The following is a 22,596-nucleotide window of genomic DNA, read 5'->3' on the forward strand; positions in this document are numbered from 1 at the left end:
TTTCCCAGTCAGATTTCCACTACAATTTATACCCACTTCATGTAATTATTTACAAACCTCCCTCCCTTCTCTCCCTCCCTCCTTCCTTCTCTCCAAGACTGTCACAAGATCTTTAATAATCAGTGCCACAATGACAGAATGTCAGAATATAATAAGTCCCTTTCCAGCTTACAGATTCAGGTGGTGTTCACTGAACAGAAGCAAAGGGTTCTTGCCTGTGTGTCCACATTCTTTTGCCGCCTTATCATTTATTTCTTTAAGAATGAAGAAAAACAAGCAAAAACCCCCTTGAAACAGAGGTTTGAGGCATCTGGATATGCATCTGTTTTAAACAAAAATAGTCTAGTGCACATCCTAACATGCACTACTGCATTATACATGAGGGTATTGCAGGCTAAAAGAAAGGAAATCGCATTCACCAATTTACAGTTGGCTAAGGATAGATTTTTACAGTGCTACAAACTCAGCTGTTTACTTAGATTTGAATGCACATGACATTTGAACATGTGTAGCCTGCTGCTTTAAAGCAGAAGCAACCAAAGCTTTCCTGATACGGGAGCAGCCCAATGATAGCAGACTGACAGCACAGAACTACAGCTGGCCCACAGTTACCTACTATTTTTCCTTGATACATAGTGCTGTCTACAGTTGCTAAATGCTTGCATGTCTGTTCCACGCATCAGGTTTGGATTTTTTTTTAATTGCCTTTAAAATATCCTGTCTTTTCTTCTGCCACAGGCTGGCATCTTGTCATATGAGGGTGACAAAAGTATGACACCTCTTAACAAAACTATCCATGGAGTTAGAAGCAGACAAAATAAGTCATGGATATTGACTCATGACTCAGCTATCGTCCATTAACCACTAGGTTAAGAATGCTTTTATCTGTTTTTGCAAAACATAACAAAAAAATACAGTAAACTCTGTTGCACATACACACACACACACATTTTAAGCATTCCAGGTGCTACTCTTTTCTAAAGTTTTTAGTTTTTACTAGGTTTGCATGAACCCACTTTTGGCATTTGAAACAGAAGTAACAATAATTTTTCCCCATGTGCAGTTCTCTTTCTAGAGTTTATTGCTATAACCACCACAATTTAAAAGCCACTCTTTCCCAGCCTCACATCTAACACAGCTGCTTAAATCAGCTCAAAATGCACGAACATGATGGATTAAGTGCTGCTACATCTGACATCTTCACTAGTGTGTGAAGACTAGTGATCACAACAGTTGCACAGCAGATCTCGGTGCAGAAGGATGACTGAAGAATCAACAAACCCAGCGTGTTATGATCTACTGGAGCAAGCCTGGGCCCGGCCACAAGGAACCAGTTAGTTCTGATCCCAGTTCCATCCCTGAACTGTTGCATGATTGGCCATACTACGAGCTATTCCCTCACAGTCTTATCTTCTGGATAGGTGGTGTGAACAACATATTTTTAATCTCATATAGATGCCTCACTTGCATAATTATTTAGTTAGTGTTCAAATACTGTGGTAACTGTGCTTGAGTAACTGAAAGCATTACAGGCACTTAAACAACAAAAACCATCATGTCGGTAGTGAAACCCCATCCTGTTCAAGCAAAATGTCAGCTTTTATCTATGTATATGCTACACCGAAGGAACAATGGGCTACATTTAAAAGTACAGCACAGTAACAATTTACGAATAATTTCACAGACCATGACTGTCTATTCAATGGCAGCATGCCAAGTCACACTCGAAGAGTTTTGGTTAAGAAGACAAAGCATTTTCTTTTACTTTAAGGATGTTAACTTCTACATAGAAAACCACAGCCATACCTACTGCTACGCTGGGAGAATAAGGGCATAAGTCTGTTTTTGAGGTCATTTCATTCACTTTATTGTGTGTGGAACTTCACTGACTTGCATTCATTATGCTTGTTCTGCTCAAAAATAATACCAGAGTCAGGCCCATAGCTCCTGACCTAACAGCATTATACTGTATTTAGTCACAGCATGAAAATAGGACAAAAGGCAGCACCAGACATATACGGGGAGATTATAAGGGTATGGGTTGATTTGCCATTCAAGGTAAACACTGCAAAATTTTAAAACTGAATCCAGTTTTCATTAGCGTAGCATGAATTTATTGGCTATTGTTTCATTTCTAAATAAAACTGGTATGACAGACACCAGAATAGACCACAGGATCTTTATTTAGAAAGCATGATAAAGAATATTTTTCATGCAACAGAAATGAGAGAAACAGAATGGCTTATGTTAAATTACCTCCACTGGCATGTGCCATTTTCAGAGCTTCAAGAGAAACAGCAGGGGTTATTTCTAGCTGGCAAACAACCACTCTGGCTTTCTGGATGACATCCGAAGCTCTTTTCAGGTCTTCAAAATTTAAAAGCAGGTTGGCTCCTGGGACTATGGCAATGACATTCTGTCCTAAAGAGAACATATTGTGTTTTTTACATTAACTTTTGCAATAAAGTATGTAAAACAATTCCTTGCTTTTCTACAATACATTTCAGATGAGCATTTCAATTTGATTTCCAAAAAAACCCCCACTAAAAATGTATGCATTGCTGACATTTTCAAATACCCACAGATTTCAGATGATAATCAAAAAGATGGATGGACTAATGAATGCTACACTGCACAACAAATGCATTATATATTTATTTGGGAAAAGTCATGTATGGGCTTTCCCCAGCCTTATTTTGGTGGTTTCTGTGAGCTTTAGAGAAGCATTATAGTAGTCACAGTGGAGATGGGGGATACAGGCTAAGGGTAATATTTGCATTTTCCTAAAATATTCTGGTGGCACTTGGAAGAGAAAAGCATCAATGTGATTACTGTGTTCATATGCCAAAAATGCCATAATAATTTTAATTTTCCCATCAGCTGGGAACAGAGAATATTTCACAGAGCCATGAAAACTATGCATATTCTTTAGATTTCACAGAAGCAGGCTTGCTCTATTTCCCTGCAACACTTCACGTTAGGGTCCCTAACCATCGTGAAAAACAGAATCAGCTTGTCACCAAAACCCATCAAGGTAATGCCCGTGTCTAAGGAAAGCTCTACCAGAAGTAAGTGAAGAAGGTGGGTGACATACTCGTCTTCCCTTAAAGCTGGCCAGTAGAATGGTCTAAGCAAAGCTGTATGTGTGGAAGCACAGCAGTATCTCAAAGTATCTCACATCTAAGATCCTTTTCATTCTCACAGTTTGTTTTACAGGTGAGAAGGTTCATTTACGTAGGTTCCAAGTATTCTTTTGTTTTAATTCAGACATATAAGTTACTTTCTTTTACTGTAGTTTCTTTCTTTCCTTCTTTCTTTTTTAATCTATGTTACAACACCTCGAGACCTTCAGGCATGGGTGCCTTCAAATTAAAATTTATTATTAATCACTCAGGTATTAAATTCAATAAGTCAGTTGTTCCTTGATTTACAGGCTCAGCCCGCCCCCGCTGAAGATTCCTTTAAGGACTGCCAATCATTAAAGGCTACCAATTCTGTAATGAACTGAATTACTCTGTAAATAAATATTTATGTTTTTAAATACATTATTTTTGTTGAATGCAACTTCAAAGTCCTTTGAATAAGAAACGTGCAAAGCTTGTCTCCCTAAATATGTTCTGAAAAGAAAGCAGGACAATGGAAAGAATAATATAGTGATCTCAGAGGGAGGGGCACAAGCTTTCCAAAGCAATTCCGCTGTCAATGGTTTGGTACAGAACAGCTGCATATGAAAAGCAAAACCTCAGCATTTAAAGCCAACGCCCTGCTTTTCAACAGACAATGAGGGGCATCTCGGATTAAAAAAAAATAAAAAAAAAAAAAGAGAGAAAAAACCTTCTGCAACAAGTAAATGCTATCAAAGATATCCGAGTCCTGCTGAGGAAACATTCAAAGGCAAATTGCACGTATTTTGCCCAGGTGTATATTTTGAAAGCTTATGGGGTGCAGCAGTGCAAACAGTAAAAGGCAGGGAATCAGTGGAACAAAAATTTATTTCACTTCTGCCTGGACTCTGTGCTACCTAGAATCTCAGACTCTATCCACATGTCTTGCTGCGTTATCTTGCTAAACTATTTAGCTGTACTGACATGTATATTATTATTAGACTTCAGAGCTAATGGCCCAAGGCGATAAGGAAGACTGTTTGCTTAAATCCATATGTGCAAATTCAAGGTAGACCATGTTGCACTGGATCACAGTCAGGAGCTTTTCTTTGTAACTACAAAAGGTCAGAGACTTAAAGTCTGCTTTCACACCTGCCAGGGAAATGCAGTACCTACTGTGGTGTACAGTCTGGATGGGCTTAACCCAAGCTGGAGAGAGAAAGCCATCTATACCTCACTAACGGAATGACAGCAGTCACCACAAACTCACACCAGCACGCAGGAAAGCAGAACCCAGACCCATGCACTCCCAATCAACACCAGCATTTTGTATAAACAGCAACCACTTTGTTGAAAGCAATTATTTCTTGCCAGGGAAATCAGATGGGAAATAAGCACCAGGGACAACAGAGTTAAAGACAGATGGCAAAGAGGGGTGGGATTCATCTTGTCCAACACTGACTAATTTTTAAAAGTTTTTTTAAAAAATCCTACGTTCTAGAAAATTTGAAGAAAACTCATTTCTAAAAAAGACTTTTCTAGGTTCCTTCAACAAGGAGGAGACATGAGTATTTTGAGAGTTTTTTTAATCTTACATATCTTAGATACCTGTTTGAGGGGGAGATAAACTAGTCTGGAAATGCCTATGTATCTCTGTTAACTCTAGGTGAAGCCTTAAGTCATTCACGTAACTTTGAAACAGCTCAAGTAAGGTAAAACGCTACCCACACTGAGAATGAGAAAAATACACTTACTGCATTACCAATCGTTCTAACATAACTTCACTTAGGTTAAAAATTCTCAGTTTTGATGGGAGCATCAAATTTTAAGTTTTGCAGACATCAGCTAGTATATTAAGGGCCACATTCAGAGTTGCTATAAACTAGAACAGCGAAACGCAGCTGATAAACTTGTGCAAGTTTACACCAGATGGGGATTGGATCCAATCAATACTTAAAAACAGTGTGAATGTTGCATATATAAATACTGTCCTCAGTTGGACTTCTAAACCTGCTGCTGTCACTTCTTAGAAAGATGGGCAACTCAAGCTAGATTTTTTTTTACAAGTGCCATTTTATACATGCCACCAGATGAGAAGTGTCAGTGGAAAACTCAAAGGCAAACCAGTAAACACCACAGTGCAATAATGATCACTTTTTTAAATGGGATGATGAACCTAAAAGCATCAGTAGTGCTTAGAACTCACCAAAATCTCAAAACAATGCAATTATACCAATAGCTGCAGAGCTTCTGCAAATAATTCATAGGGAAAAAAAGATATTTGTGACCAGAAAAGAACGATATAAGAAAAACATTTGCTGCCAAATCACACAGTTCATGAATATGAGGGCAAATTCTGGGTGTGTCATGGTATCATAATTTCTATGCAATCACCTGGTAGAAGCATAATCTTGTACAAAAACCATTCAAGTTCGTGATGAAAGCCAATACACAGAAATTCTATAAAAATCCAGGTGACTTTTCTTCATAACCCTGAAGGTTCAAAACACAGATTTTCTCTTTGGAAAGTGTAATTCAAACAAGCTGGTACGTATTCTCAGTTTGCCTTGTTTATTTAGCCTTATCTAAACATATATTTTGAACGTTTTTTTTATACTAGTAGCACTTTGGTATTGAAAGTACACTTACTTACAAAATAACACCTATTCACTGTTCATGAATGATTAATAATTATCATAAAGTCAGCACAATGCTTATCTTAAGTGAGGGTTATCTAGCAGTGTTCTGTGCAGGTAAGCTTTGTCTTAACTTCCAATAACTAAGAGCACTTTAATCATGACCTGCCAACCTCTGTTGTCCCTCCACTGCATTTTTGCAATGAACATGGAAATTGTCACACTGGTTCAAACTACTGGTCCAGTGAGGCCAGCTTAATGGCACCATCAACAACCACTACCAGATATGGACAAAACTGCAACAAAATTCACAGGTACTCATGTAAAAAATAATCCTTATGGATTTCCCCCCCCCCCCCCCCCCCCCCCCCCCATATCTGTATGCAAAAGTGCAATACACATCATGACTTTATGGAATTCTTACCATTCAATTGCGCAATGTTAGCAGGTGTGCTAAGTGACAGAGCTAGGGGAAAGAAGGCAGGCTGAAAGGAGAAACAAAAACTGGGTTCAAAGTGGTGCGGTGCACCTCAAAGAAAGCATGTTAAGAAAAGCAGCTGGATGTACCAGCATTTCTCCTTACAAGAGGAAGTACAGATTCAAAGCGTACAGGGTTCTGGTAAACTGAAGCTTGTGTTTAGTCAAAGCCTATACAAAGAGGCGGTTGCATAAAAGAGAACAACTAAAAGGAACTTGGAAGTTCCAGAAAAATTTCAGCACGGGCTTCTGAGACCAGCTCAGAAGGAACCTTTGCAACAAATCTGGGCTGCATGTTTTCCAATGCAGCACTATAAACTTGTTGAACATCACTCCACCATTTTGCATTAAAGCAGGGATTTAACCTCTCTATCTTTTATTGAAACTATACTGTATTGTCTCAGAATATAATGCAACTTTAAGAATGTCAAATGTGCCTAATAATTTTCAAATTTTTGGTGCTTTGCCAATTATAATGATGGGTGAGTTATAGCTGTGCAATTCAGTAACCAGTAAAAATCTTCCCAGAAATTCAGCAGTGCCAGCTAGACAGACAGGTAACATCAGGGAAAGTTTACTTCAGAGCCTCCTCTGACTCTGCTTTCTACAGCTTTCTTTTCCTCTGCTTTCACTCATCCATCATAGCCTGTTCCTTTGACTTGAGTATCTCGCCTGCTTCTGCCTGTGATTTTACTCAGTTGATATTTTTCCCAGGTACTGGTAGTTGCATTTGGTAAGACAAAGTGCAGGTTACCTATGTGACAATACAGCAAGTAAAACTTGGCGATTTAGAGAGACGATACCTATGTTTTTCACTTGTCCCTCATTGTCTTAACACAATACACCATCACCACCCCCAGTTTCAAATGCTTCCCTTTTAGGTATAATTTGAACTAGCAGAAACTACTTTACATCAGTGCATTGAATGCTGTGGTGTTTCAGCTATGCCAGCACAACTACTGTGGTAAAACATGCATGTGCAGACAAGCCTTTCAAAAAGTGCTGTAAAACCTGTTTAGGTCAAATCAGCCAGGTTTCTACAGGAAAAAAAAAAGTGTCTCTTGCAACAGCAAAGCACATAAGTACTGCTATTTTATTGCAATTTACTCAATTCAGGCACCAGATGGTTTTAGAAAGAAGTAACAACCCGAACCATTACCAATTCTGTGCATCTGTTTGCTTTATAGCATAGTTCTGACCAGGTTTGCTCTTCTACTAGATTTTAAATGAAATCTGAGGCCAGCAGTAACTTAATTTACGATTTTTCCGTTTCTGAAAGAAACAAACTACATGACTTTATGCATTATTCATCTCATTACGTGAATCACAAGACTATCGGAGACCCTTCACATTGACACTAACATATAAGATAGCCCACTGTGAACCTCATCGCACTGAATCGGTTTCCCTTTTCTTTTCCTGGTGCTTAAAAAGGTTTAGATCTACAAGATGGTTTTGTTCCTTATCCTTCAGAAAAATTCATGGTGTTATAATTTTAATAGTTCAACCTCTGTTCATTCAAGTTTGGACCATGTTTATCTTAGCCAGCCATGCACATGAACTGGGAAGCAATAAGACTGCTTCTTACCCAACCCTTCTGGACAGCACACCTAGTGCAAGACATGGTTACATGTACAAAACAGTGAGCCCTGGGAGCGTGCTACTAGATTCTTACTGTCTCTCTTATTTACACTGGCCAGAGTAGTGACTGCATGTGGCCTAAGAAAGAACTTCATCAGAGTTGCTGTGGTAATTTACCTGCTGATCCAAACCAAGAGAAGGAGGTGGAAGTAAGAGGCCGGTATCCAGTTTATTCAATGCATTAGAGCTACCTTATTTCTGAATTAGAGCTGTCATGCAAGGCTTTGATTAATCTTACTTAGGGAAAATTAAACTCACATCTCCAACTAATTTGCCTAATTTTCCTGAATGTTCCTGTGTAGACTTGCTTTTAGTCACAGCCCCTTCCCAGGTTTGTTCCTGGAGTGAATAGTCATGTTTCCTTTCCCATTTTGAGCTGTAGCCCATGTAGTACCATCAGGTTACATAGGAGCTTGTCAAGTTGATGTGTCAGCTAAGCTGTGGTAACTGTTCAAATGAAGGCTCTTAGCTGTGCCAAAAGTGAACTAAACCAATCACACTTAATTTGCTATGTTTGCAAAAACATTATTGGTCCTGAGCTCTAAATTTTGATCCAGACACACATGTTTCTCCTAAGAGCTCTCAATAAGTTGCTTGAGGAAAAGATAAACAGAAGGTTTTCAGAGGATAATTTAGCAATCTTGAAGAATATGAAAGCAAGCCAAACCTCTTTTTCTTCTTCTGCAATATGAAAGCAAAGGCATAGGCTAAGGAAAATTAACACAGGAAAACTAAACAGGCCATTTCACTGTGTATTCATCACTGCAGATGCAACTTGGGATCAAGAATTGTGGTAATATTACAAGATCAACATAAATATTTCCACTTATACTAAGGACAATTTATTTTCCTGATTCAGAGCATAATGACTCAATGCGCTGAGGAGGCAAACTCTTTCCTCACAGGACAAGAGGAAATGGCCTCAAGTTGCATCAGGGGAGGTTTAAATTGGATATTAGAAAAAATTTCTCCACTGAAAGGATTCTCAAGCATTGGAACAGGCTGCCCAGGGAAGTAGTTGAGTCACCATCCCTGGAGGTGTTTAAAAGACATGCAGATGTGGCACTTAGGGACACAGTTTAGTGGTGGACTTGGCAGTGCTGGGTTAAGAGTTGGACTCAATGATCTTAAAGATCTTTTCCAACATAATTATATGACTCTATAGTAAAAGTGCTACGTAAGTTGTAGTGGAAAAGGAGAGCTTTAACTTTCTGCTACACTGTGCACTGGTCATTGTAAAACTAGATAGATCAGCTGGCTGATTGAATTATGGCTATTGCACTGCTAATCTAAGCATCTGATTCTGCTGCTTTTAGTCACCTCATCCTACAATGTTGCCTGTAATAAAAAAGGAAGTGCAATGAAGTGTGAATAAGATCATGAAAAAAATGAAAGATATAGAAAAAATAATTCCACAATTAACAGTGACATGGCAAAGGTTTCTTTTATGGCTGTAGATGCAGAACAAAAAGGACAATTCAGAGTAGAAATATGTACCTTCACTGTCGACAATTATTGAAGCAGCTCCAGTAGCAGCATCTGTAGTCTGACCTACAAATGCTAAGAAAGGGAAAAGTTACAGCATGCATTACTTCAATACATTACTTTCAACCAATAGCATGTGATGCAGTTTAATTGAATTAAATCTAAAATGAACCCATAACCTCCAGCAATTTAAAAATGCTAATTACTCTTTCATGTGCAACAATGCCAGAGAAGCTAACAACAACAAAAAGTGTTAATTTACACCCACAAAACAGAAATGCGAGTCCAACATTCTTTAATTTGGCTACATCTCTGCTTTAGAGAAAGCATGTTATTTATGCAGCCTTCTCAGGCACTCTACTCCTACATGGAAGTATTTCTTTTATCCAATGAAGCAACAGAGTCAACACTGGAGAAAACGAAAATATTAAAACAACACAGCATTTAATACTGCAGATCGTGCTATGAAGGCAGTGGTGAGGCTGTATGTTTCCTCTTTGGATTATTATTCAGATAAATTAACTAGAAATGAGGCTGGCAGTGCTGTCTATTATAAAGATTGTTCCATATATACTACTATAAGAACCTGTTTTCAGCTGTCAGCAAATTTGTCAAATATTAACCAGTGGTCCGAAACTTTCTATGACAGGTGGGTTTTTGTAGGTAGAACCGTAGTAGGAAACTGCCAGAAAAGTTGAGTTTGGTTTCTACCACCCCCGCGCCCCGAACTGTATTGGGAGAAAAATCTACTACTTTGAGACAAATTGTGGTGACCTTTTGTTTAAGAGGCTCTGGTGTTCTAACATTTTAGAACACGGACTTTATGTTGGGCAAAAGTTGGCTTCTTTCTGAAGACGTGCCTTTTGTGGCCAATTTAAGTATCTGCTCAAATCTGAACAAGACTGAAAAAACAAATAACATCATGCTCATTCAGTTTTGCTAAAGTATTGCGGGTACTCGCCCTGGAGGTACCAGTATCTAGTTCTGAGTTACAACAGTCACAGCAGAACTTTCCTTGCAATTATAACCTCATCATGAGCTCGCTCTAGACACTGGAATTGAAAGCAGGGAACTTGTGTCTTCTGTGCTCTCAGTGCTCTTCCTGCAGAAAATAAGCAGCATGAGCTGCAAGCTGCACAGTTCAAATGTGGGACAGAGAGTAACATATCATTAAAGGTCTAAATGGTCGGAACAGCACTGGCAGCTCATACGTTGTGGACAACAGGAAGACTGGGAAAGGGGAAAATTATGAAACAGATTGGAATTCGAAAGAAAAGGGGTAAGGTGATATGTTAGGAAATAGAAGAGCAACGTAAACAAAGACATATGACAAGGATCCAGGAAATGGAAGCTGGCAGAACTGGCATTATGGCAAGAATTTTCACCCATTACCCAGTATCCTTACGTATAACAACAGGAATAGGCTAGACAAAGATTAAACTGAAATGAAAAGCCAGGGCCTGAAATAAGACTGTCCTAAGCAAAAAAGGTCTGTGCACGCTGAATCACCCTTGTCTTCAAATCCTCTAATGCAAGCTGGGATCCTGGACCAGCCCCACGAGCAGTACAACCTATCCTCCTCCAGGGCTGACCAGTGTAGAGGGGTGACAATCTAACACCCTTCTGACATAATTTTAACTCAGTCCACAGAAACTGATACCTTGGACCTAAAGGTTCCAACCCTTCAATTGATGTATCTAGTTATCAGTGAAGTGCACTATGATGGAATTTCTGAAATTTTTCTCCTACACTTTTCTTTTGCTGCTATAAAGATATTTAAAAATATATGTTTAACATTACAAGATCAATCATTTAAATCTGAAAACATGAGTTTTAAGGTTCCTTGTGGAATATACATTTCCACTAAGTGCTATGCATTATAATAGTTTTATTTACATGATCAAAGACTTTATTCATAAGGTAGGCATACTTTGGAGAGATTTAGAACTGTACACTAACAGACACTGTTTTTATAGTATCCTTGCTTGGTTTCTTGCCTAAGTTGGAAGATATGCAATGAATAAACCTGTATATACATTTGTGAAATATTTAGATGCTATACTGATAAGCATAATAAAAGCCCACAAAATACTGATAGCTCTGTCTTTAAAGCAGAATTTGAATAATGCAGTAAATGAAGCTCGTGGCTGCACATTAAACAGAAAAGATAAACAGAATACTGAATTGGCACTTCATGATTGCATCTGTCCATCCTTGTCCACCCTGAAGAAGACCAGAGTAATGTAAAAAAAAATGTGATCATGTAGTTAAGTAGCACACAACAACACATTTACACAAGAGAGAATTAGGGTTGCAGAGGTGCAAAGATACTAGGATATTGTGAATGCTTAATTTTCCCTTTTCCCGAAAGCCTTTTAACATTGATTTTTGTGTGTGTGTTAACAAATATCAGCTGCAGTCTCTAAAATGACTGCACCTGTCATTTCACAAAACAGAGGTGAAATAGACTGCGTTGACAAATGCTTTTCCACTGTACCCCTCCCTTCCCAACATGAAATTGAGATTGAATAATCAGACTGGATTTTTCAATTTCTAACCAGGCATTACCATCACTAATGCCAGCCTAAAGAATTGCATAACAGCAAGTTATCTTCACGTGCCTTGCGCTGATGTAATCCTCTGAGATTTAGAGGTAATAAATTACATTTTATTTTTAGTGGTACAGCTGATTTCAGAAGTCCCCACATTCTCACCCATATTCATTCAGTTCTGCCAGCTATGTTAAAACAACTATTCATAGTTTTGAATGATAAAACACATCCAATGAGGCAATAAAATAAGAAACCCTCCACTACCAGTCTTTAAAGCCTAAAAATGAAACAAAAGGGTTTTTTTTAAAGTATAATTTTACCTGTAGAAATACCATTCTTCTTCAAGTTTTCAACATAATCATTGCCAAAGGAATCCTTCCCAACCTACACAAAAGATAAAAGGATAGGTTTTCTTGACAGAAAGGTGAGAGGACAGATGGATCATCTTTAGACAACAGAACGCTCTAATCCAATTTGAATACAACACTTTGTGTTGCAGCACTTTCCCTTATTAATAAACAAATAATAGTAAAATGTATTAATAACATTAATAAACAACAGGAATAGTGTTCTGCAGTTTTCTCCTCCTTTATTACAAAACTCCCCCTTACACCCATGTTGCTATATTCAAGTTTCATCCTCTTACAACCACTGTGTTCCCTTGACACTGAAACCTGCTGGGGATTGTAAAATCTGGACATATACTGAATTATTCAGCTTTGAATTAAAAGCACTTAGCAACTCCGGTGTCCATCTTAATTGCCATTCCTATTTTGTATTTTCTATCTCAAGTTCCCTTGGTGGAAAAATATCAAACTGTAGTTACAGAGCAGAAAGTGACAACAAACATGCCATTGCTGGTTTCTATAATTCTCAGTACTAAATGTACTGTTTACAAATTCAACATTTTTTGTTTGCTTTATACAGCAACAGCAGATCAAGTTGAGTTAGGGAGTCAAGCTATGCTCTTGTTTTTCTAACAGCAAGTTAAAGAGCTTGTAATTTCAGCTCCACTAATCCTTTTACCTGAACAGAATTCTGCTTGCTGTTTATTCAGACTAATAAAAATTCCTTTTTGTTACATTACACAGAAATGTATATATGGAGAAAAAAATGGTATAACTTGCTTAATGTCAAAATAGCATTTAAAATATATTTATAAAACCAACATGGCTTTGAATTCACCTCTTTTAGCCTATGTTTTGAGCATGCATAGTGTGTGCTTCCACTTCCAAGAGTAAATTGTGTGTATCAGAAGTATCAAAGACTGACCAATGCTACTGGAAATATCTTTGCAAGAGAAAAAAAAATAAATCTTTCAGATTGGAAGCCAAATCAAGATCCTGGTCACGGTCTAGACAATGAAGGAATTACATGAGGAGTCCTAATGATCCATCTTCTCATAAAACAGCACTAAATGGCTAACGGTGTATTTGAGTTACCAGAAGCACAAAGCAGCTGCCTCTATTGCCTGCTGTTAGAAATTGGTCTACTTATGAGCTCAGTCCTTTAGAAACCTCAGAGAAGACCCAAGTACTAACTAGTGATCACAAGGATCAAACCTTGTGTTTCAGAATTCTAAACTTTAAAGTGCAATGGGTGGATGATCCTTCCCACCACATATTCTATTGCACAACCATGTTTTGAAACATATTTTCATTTCCTACAGCCTCTATAAAGGATTTTTCTAAAGCATTATTAGGGATGGTCCCAGTCTTACTGAAGTAGGACAGCAATTTAGGTCAAAACAGTCTAACCAGATGGAACATTCCTCTGGTACATGCAAAAAAACCCCACACCACCATTTACTTTGGTCACCATCTTATTCATTGTTTGCATATTAGAATATTTCTGTATCTCTGACTACTCCCAATTTGCCAGACAGGGCAGGTTGTCAGAAGCTGCATCTTCCTACTGCTTTAGGCTGGATCACTGCAGCCATCTGCAATTTAAAAGTGAGTCTGCTCACCTCTGCAGCCTAACAGCTGTACTAATGGAATGCATTCTACCTGATGGTATCACTTTCTCCCTCCCTTGCTGCTAATAAAGTTTCTACAACAAATCTCAGGATTTGCTCAGTTATTTCAGCAACAAAATATTTCATAACCATTTTCCAAAAGCTCAACTGAAACTTCCTTCCTTCAGCTCTGGGTCCTACACAACTGACAGACAGCCATCCCTTATTGTTCAACTGTCATAACAACTGAAATCAGCTGTAGTACTTTTGCTCACAGCAAGACATCTCAGTGCTGGAGGGAAGCCCTTGGAGGGGACTCCATGGAGGCCCTTTTCCTCTGGAAACTTTTTTCCATGTTACTTCATCTGCATCCAACCCAGTTAATCCTAGTGCATTCAAAAGGCTTATCTTTCCATTCAGGCTTTACCCGCAAGGAGGACAGAATATTGGACATCAGGCTCGTTCTAGTTTAAAGGCATATTTACTGACCATGTCAAATTATATAACATTTTTTTAAGTATTTTCTGCTTTTGCACAGACTGTGCTAGATGGACTATCATGTAAACAGAAAAATAAATGCCTTAGCCTGCTGACCACAGATCATTGTATGTGCTGAAATAGCATTTCTTCTTTATTCAGTTCTTAACAACAGCAGCCACTTGTACAAGCCTTATGGTCACACAGTTTGTATATTGGAATGAGTGGAATTATGTGAGTATTTTTCAGTCGGAGTTTTCCCTGCTTACTGTCATGTTTTGCATGTGGAGCTAGGGGAGCTAGCTGGCATGATAGCAGCTAAAATTCTAGCAGCTTAGAGAATCAAACTCATCTGTACCTGAAATAGAACAAAAACATGTAACTCTTGACAATTGTTTAATCTATTCAATTGTTTAATCTATTCTATATGCACTTTTTTTTTGAGTGTTTACTTTTTTTCTTCATAAGGTAATGAAACAGGTATTAAAGATAACTATATGACAGTAATACAAAAGGAAAAACAATTGAATATATCCATCATATTGTGGGATGCATCATGATATAGCTATGTTCTCACAATGAAGTGAGGATTCAGGCTTACAGCACTTTAACATAAATTTGGCTTAGAAATCATCTAAAGAGAAAAGAGTACATAGCATGGTAATACATCACTTCCTAGTTCTAAGTAGGAATCAAATGCAGCTGAGGATTAAGTAAAATTTAGTATATGCAGTTATCAGGCTAGTGACATCATCATCCAGTGAGGATCACTCCAAATAGTTCATCAGAAGTAAAGCAGGACTTTTTTCAGCACATACAACCTCCAAAAACCCAAACAAACAAAAAAACAGCTTTGAAGAGTTTGGGCTCTCGAGACCACTGCAATTTTCAGTAGTGCAACAGGGTTCTTGTATGAACACCAGCAATTAATTTAACCGCTTATATCCTTTAGTTCCCTGACAGTAATCCTGTACCTTTCTCTGAACAACTGTCTTTCTCGTCTTTTTGAAGTGGCAACTATTCCATCAATATATTGTTTTACTGTACTGAGCAAATTAAGGAGGGGAGTTTAAGACTACTACTGTGATACATATTGATAACCCAGAGTAACAGCAGCCACTTGCAGAGACATCCAAGCACACAGCAGAACAGTTTGAACTTCCACTAATCAAACTCAGTACTTCAATTTTACACTAAAATCCACAGCATTCTATGGCATCTCTAGTCATAGCTGTAAGTCATCCTAAAACTCCCCCTCTCAAATCCTCACCAGATAGTCACCGTCTCTCCTTTGTATTTTACAGCTCTGAGGTAGGAAGAACGCCTTGTCACTTGATCTGTCTACCCCTATTCTTATTAAGGATATCCTCTATCTATATTATATTTTATATAAGAGGATGCCACACTTCAGCAGAATGTCCCTCTTCTGGAAAGTAATTTGAAATTATAGAAATTGCTAAATTTTATTAGGAAAGTAAATGTTTCCAGAAACATGTATGCACTGAGCAAAGGCTAGACCATTAAGAAATAAAACAAAATTCACACTTCGAGTGAAAAAAACCCAACTTTAATATTTAGCAGGAAATGTTAGCAGGGAATTCATTGCCAGTTCATCTTGTACTTGAATCTGATCGTTCTTGAATGCAAAGATGATCAAATATACACACTATTACAGAAGCACAAACATTATCAATATAAAAAAAATACCACACTGTAGAAGAACTAGTGATAATGATCCACAGCAATGCTTGCAGGTGTAATTTAGATCTATAGTTACCATTCTTTACCTTAATATTGGATTGGAGAACCAGAGAGAAAGGCTTCCTTGAGATGTTTTCAGTACTTCTAAAAAAATCCCTGACAATGATCCAACAAATTTAGCATTCTCCCTAGCTATGGCAATAACAAAGTATGTCCAGTGAATTTGAAGTTTCACCTACAGTTAGCACAGGATAGACAGTAAGGCTATGGAGAGAGAAAATCTGATCTTAACCTTAGTAATTATCCCTCAAAACTTGTAATGTTTAATGACAAAAATAAAAAAAGGCATTGTAAGTACATAGCACCTGCCAAGCTGAATCAGGCTGATGGTCTGTGAGCCAGTCTTTAGAAATGCTGTATATCAGATGTTTCAGAAAAGTGGGCAAAAAAATCCCATAGCATGCAAAAGTGCTAGAATTTGGAAGCAAACATCTCATCCTGATCTCAAGTAATGAGATAATGATTTAACCCTTGAAGCAAAAAGTTTTACATTATTTCCCAAATTTGTTACTGGCTTGTCATTGTCTTGACTTTCAATCAGCTACAAAGTAAATTTCAGAGTGACTACAATGCCTGGCACCTGAATGTCATCAATGAAGCCCTGATCATTGTAACAGTGGGGAACATAAAGAGGGAGGGCTAATCAAGATTACTTGAATTTTGACCATCTCAATTTCTCTCCAATTTTTTTTCCATGGTACCTCTAAGTTTTGCAGTCCTTCTTTACATGAAATTTCTGCCAAACCTCTAGCCAACTAGTCTTTGATTCTGGCAGTGTTCTTAAAACAGCTTCCTCCATACTTAAATTTTCAGCAGAGATAAGGAAAAGGGACCTAGAGGAGGATTAAAAAATAAAAACAAAAAGAAACAAGTCAAAAAACCAAAAACAAAACTAAAAACTTTTCTGTAAGTCACCTAAAGGTTTACTGGAATATGCATGATCATTTAGTTCAGCTGTAATCCAAGAGCAAGTCAGTGCTTACCTTGCAGATCAGCGAGGTCTTGGCCCCAAGTCGAGCAGACTGGACACATTGGTTGGCTCCTTTCCCACCAAAACCAACAAAAAACTTATGTCCAAGGACAGTTTCTCCAGCTCTTGGCAATCGCGTAGTAAGGCTATTCCGATTTCAAGTAATATTTACATACATTAGTGACTGAAAATAATAAGAATCTTCAAAATAAGAATTACATTCTTATAATCCTAAATAGTCCAACAGCCAGCCAGTAAGACCAAAAAAGACTTGAAAGATCTTTTAGGGTCTCTACTCCACATCCCACCCGTTTAAGTTTATTCCTTATATGCCAGTCAAGCTTCTTGTTTATTACTCAAGAGAGGGACTGCATTTCTTTTGTTCATGTTTCATGTTTCTACAGGAAAAGAAGCACTTGATCCCTGACTTAGATTCCCCAGTGCTAACTCAATACAGATAAATAATAAATCTATAGGTCTCACTCCTCATGTTGTTTTACTTTAACATTCAGCTCAAGTTTACATATTGTTAATTTAATTTCATTACATCTAATTATACCTTCTTGAACCACCCTAAGTAATTTTTCACTTTGTTAGTGTTCACACCCCTCAAAATTGTAGATTGTTATCAAGACCTTCCTCCCCTTTGCTGTCACTCAGGTGCACTGTACGTAATTAACTTTTTTCTTTTTAAAGTTTTTCTCTTACAAATCAAGCTTTACAATTTCTCAGCATTTTGTTGTTTCTTGAACACAGTCCAATTATATCTACATCCTTCTGGGGGTGGGTGCCCAGAACCAGATGCACTAATACAAGCAGAGACTCATCAGGAGTGTATCTGGTTTCATTTCCATTTTGGAAAAAACAAAACAAAACTGCAACTTTGTTAACCCTACCAGATGCTTTGCTATCTCCTGAAAAAGTTGAAGGGAAGAAAAGACACCACTGAGACGGTGTGGATGAATTTCTCCAAATGCAAAAGGCTAATCTTACTTTTCCACTTCTAATAAAATATGTAATTCAAAGTTGTGTTTACAACACTCAGAGTACCAAAATTTCTGTCTCCTCAAGCCATACATTCCAGACACAAAGATTAAAAATGTAATCCCTTCCATCTCTTATGCTACAAATGAGTTCACAACACGTACGGAGGGAAGGCCTCCTACGATGTACTAGCAACCTGTTCAGTCAATGACAGTTAGCTCAGCCAGCTTTCCAAAAGCCTACAGGAAAGAAAGGGAGCGTGGGGAAGGGGAGTCTGAAAGAATGCAGAGGAATCTGCCCTAATGAGGAAGAGATTAACTTCAGCTCTGTTTGTCAATTCATAACATTATTTTACCAAGAAATCTTACAGAAACTTCAAAATTGCCATCCCTCCAATTCAGAAAACAGGTGACATGCTTCTGCATCAGCAAATCCCTACAGAGTGCTTTTTGAAAAGCATATGAAGGATACGTGTATTGCTTTCTGAGTTTATGCTGCAACTTCTGGAGCAAGTTGGTGTTTGCAAAATCTTATGGAATTAATGACAAAGCACAGCCCAATTTACTGAAAATACTCAGGAAAAAGCAAACTTTTTTTCCTCCCGATTTTCAATTCTAGCACCCATCAGTCCAAAGTTTTAGCATCATTAGGATATAAAGAAAACCTAAAATTAAACTAGCAAAGCCAAACAAGTCCTGAACTCCCAGAAATTAAGATTTTTGCTTTGAAGGAGTTGCTGCAGGTCTGTGCTTCATTGGTAGTTACAGTTGCCAGACAGATGCAGGTACGGATGCAGACGCTAAGTAAGGATGCTCACTAACAGAGCACCCTGGATTTTAGTGTGAGGGTATGGTACCCAGCCAGCAGGTTAATTTTGTGTGGGTGACACAGAGAAATGCCAGAAGGCTCACACATACCGCTAATGGCACTCATTTTGTTTCCAGAAAGGCAGAACCAGGAACATTCTGTTGGGAAATGTTTAAACCATTTTAAATAAAAATGCAACAGCTTTTTAGAATTATACTTATAGTACCTTACATATATATAGAAAGGGTTGCTAAGTTAAAACTGCCCACAGCAGCATCTGGCACGTTGTTTACAACAGTGAGTAACTGTAAGATTTCAGGGAACAAGGTGTAATGACTGTAGATAAATGTTTATTGATGGTAACATCTATAATTTATCGCTATTTTCACCATGGGATACCAAAGTAGGGATGGTAGTGGACCAGAGAATGAAGGTCACAAAACTTGGCTGAGAAAGCTCATGTTCAGCCACTGCCAGGGTACTGCATGCACACTTCTAAAATTATGTGCCATTCAGTAGAGTTGTACCATGTAGAGGAATGAAGCTGGGTTAATTAGCATTGATAATATACTGCTGGCTTCAGGGGTGAGGGGTGGGGTTGGCCTATGTAGATAAAGTGCAGCTGTGGCTGGTTCTGTTAAGGGGTTGGGCAGCTAGTGAAGAAGGAGCAGCCAAGGAAGGGAGAGAGGAAGAATCAAGAGAAGAGGGAGTGTGCCCTGGATGAGATGAAACTAGGAGAAGGCAGCAGAGGGACTGGCATTGAAGAGTGTGCGGATATGTGGTGGTAAAAGACCTTGTTGTAGCTTGACAGTTTGGAAAGTGCTGTGACACTACCAGTCTTGGTAAGAAATAGTAGTAGCAGCTCTTGTGTAATTCCTTTCATCCACAGATCTCACTACACTTTAAAAAGCAGAACAACATCATTATTCCTGTTTTGTGGGTGTGAAACTTGGGCAAGTAATTTTGCCTTTTTGTGCCTCAGGTCAGCCAAGAAGCCAGTGGCAAAACCAAAAACAGAGATCAGCTCAATCCAGTAGCTCACATGGTCTTCTCATTTAAATTCTGCAGTATGAAAATGGTATCAAGTCTCAATTCATTCTCCTTCCTCTAGGGTGTTTTTCAGAGATTATAGCTTATTCTAAACAGAATTTGTTTCCACAAAAAGCTAATCTATTTTTAGACAAAGATTAACAATTGCAACATCCCAGCAGACATCTGCTAATAGTGCTGCTCTGAGTTCATGTGCATTTTCAAGAAGTATGTTCGACCATACTTATTCTTGTTTTAACAGTGACCAGACCATGACTTAATTATTCTCTCAGTTATGTTGGTATCAACATGCAACTCCAATGGACGCATCATAATTGTACTGGGGAAAGAACAGGCTCGGTGAGATGAGAATCTGAGCCTCCAAGTTTCAAGCAGCACGGTATAACAACTGCCTGTGGGAGTCAAATAGCTTGTTGAAGATGGGGAGATGACCTTTTTTATTGTTTTGATGAAAGGTACAGGGCAAAGGATCAAGTTGGAACAGTGATTTATAATTAGCCAATTTTAAAAATAGGCTAACAGACTAGGCAAGAACAGGCAGCAAGTTCCTGTAGCTCACTGTAAACAAAACCCCCACCTTATTATATTTCAGGCATGATCGTCAGTCTTTTCAGACCAATCCTCCACTCCAGAAGCCTATTTTTACTTTCCATATTAAACAAATTCAGAGTACTGATCTATATATAAGCCTGGAGTTTTCACTTTCACTGAAACAGGTATCCAAATTTTTTTTATTTTTTTTTTGCTAATAAAATGCTGTTCTCTTGTTAATTCTGCAACTATACTAACTTTTGGTTCACATCAGACAATTTTAATGAGCATTTCAGGCTTCTGTTATGAGAAGGCAATGATGAGTAATCTGTATGATTACAGAACTACAAAATCTTGGCTTATTGATGGTGCTACAAAGAATACTCAAAATAGCCTAAAAGTGATGAAACAGCTAATGTTACTCCGAAACTAGGCTAAATAAGTTAATTAGAAAAACTGTCACACAAGCTTTCAGAATTGTTAAATAAAATGTTTTGTAAAGCCATTTACAACCTCGACATAATTTAAAAACACTGACCTGAAAAACCTAATATAAGTTGCTATCCATCAGACTACTCTTTGCTTATGTGACAAATTATGCTCAACTTTGAGAAGATAAATGGTACAAAGGATATTGAGCTCTCACATCTTACGAATGACCAGAAACTAAACTTGAAAGCCCCTCAACGCTAGTTAGATGGGAAATAAAATCACTATATGTTTTGGAAATTGTGCATCGTACTACTGAATCGTATTTATAGAGGAAAGCTCAGACTGAAGCATTCAGAAATAATTTGGACATTACAAACAAAGGAATATAATCACTCAGAATTTGAACTGAGTTTTTACAAAACAGTATTTAAATGTAAAGCACAGGGCAATGCTGCCCACATTTGTTCATGGCAAATGAAGAATGATACATCCATTTGTGTTTCAGAGGTTTGCGATGAATAACGTACACACATAAGAATCTCACCATTGCAGTAACTTCAACACTCTCTTCCAGTAAGTGTGCCACAACTTCCCTTCAAGGCTAGAGCTGATTAGCATTTGTATTTTTAGACAGACATCCCTTAGTAAGGATGGCATTAGAAACAGAACAAAAGCCTTTACTGCTATGTTGAAGCACTGAATCAGAGGTGAAAGTGCAACTTACTGAGTCATTAATGTCCCTTTCCCTGGTATTCTGGGTTTTCTTGAAAAGTTCCCATGTGAGCAGTAACTAGATCACATTCAGAGATAGAAAGTCTGAAGAAGGAAGGAGGGGAAAGGGAGAGATCTATATTAGCAGGTTTTGCATAAATTAATCCTGAAATGAATCATGCTTTGCTTCCAGTTCTTGACACCTAACCAGTGTCTATTCATTGTTTTCAACACATGAAAGGACTATAAAGACATATGAAGCTTAAGCTGATGTAAACCCGTGCCCTCTCCTCAGCAGCATTTTCCCCACTGTTTCTCCTGCACCGCTTATATTGCACATGGAGCTTCCTAATTAAAAATATTTTTGTTCCAAGGGTCATTTCAATTTGTACCAGCAAATTGGTCCAACTTACTATACAGCAGGCAGGGTGGGACAGAACTTGAGGAACAGGTGAGTGAGGGGAGGAGCAGGAGCGCCTTTTGTGGCTGCAGTACGGCCAGACTGCCCTAAGCCAATGTTGAAACTTTGACTTGATAGTACTTTGTACGTTGAAAACACTGAATGCTATGTAACTAAGGTTTAAGTAGGTAATATGGTATACTTAGCTCATTAGATGTATTGAAGAAAAGCATAAAGTATCAGTATGTTTTTGAGAAATTATGTATATGAGAAAGGAAAATAGAAAAGTACATAAATACTTCTCTCTAAGAAAAACAATATTCTTATCAGGCAACTCAGAGTGGAAGACAATTTGTATGTTAGATTAGATATCACATTATCTAAGATGACTGTCATTTACATAGGATCAAAAGAAACATTCAGACTTTATTGCTAAAGAAACGTGGAGATCATCAGGAGTATCGAAATGGCAGCAGAAATACTGCATTTTAAAGTGTCTTAATGAAAAGGAATATAATGTAAAGGTCTAGAATTTAGCTTTGATTCTGTTCTCTTTGAATCACTGAATAAAACTGGCTCTTCTCCCCTCCTGGGAATTCCCTGGGATGGGGAAAATCCCTG

The 22,596-nt window shown here is 38.0% G+C and overlaps 1 protein-coding gene across 3 annotated transcripts in view; it reads right to left on the bottom strand.

Annotated features, from left to right (window-relative positions):
• RBKS (ribokinase) overlaps window positions 1-22,596 on the bottom strand; it is a 69,797-nt gene that overhangs the window by 33,449 nt on the left and 13,752 nt on the right. For 2 of the 3 annotated variants that reach the window (XM_080408318.1, XM_080408319.1), the window contains 5 exons: window positions 21,589-21,680; window positions 17,074-17,206; window positions 12,216-12,279; window positions 9,356-9,418; window positions 2,257-2,421 (listed from right to left, as the gene is read on the bottom strand). In XM_080408318.1, coding sequence (XP_080264444.1) covers window positions 2,257-2,421; window positions 9,356-9,418; window positions 12,216-12,279; window positions 17,074-17,206; window positions 21,589-21,596 — 433 coding nt within the window. In that variant the 5' untranslated portion in view covers window positions 21,597-21,680. The remainder of the gene's footprint in view (window positions 1-2,256; window positions 2,422-9,355; window positions 9,419-12,215; window positions 12,280-17,073; window positions 17,207-21,588; window positions 21,681-22,596) is intronic. The other variant, XM_080408317.1, reaches the window with a different exon arrangement.

The sequence above is a fragment of the Falco punctatus genome, assembly GCF_963210335.1.
Source record: "Falco punctatus genome assembly, chromosome: 12".
NCBI lineage: Eukaryota > Metazoa > Chordata > Aves > Falconiformes > Falconidae > Falco > Falco punctatus.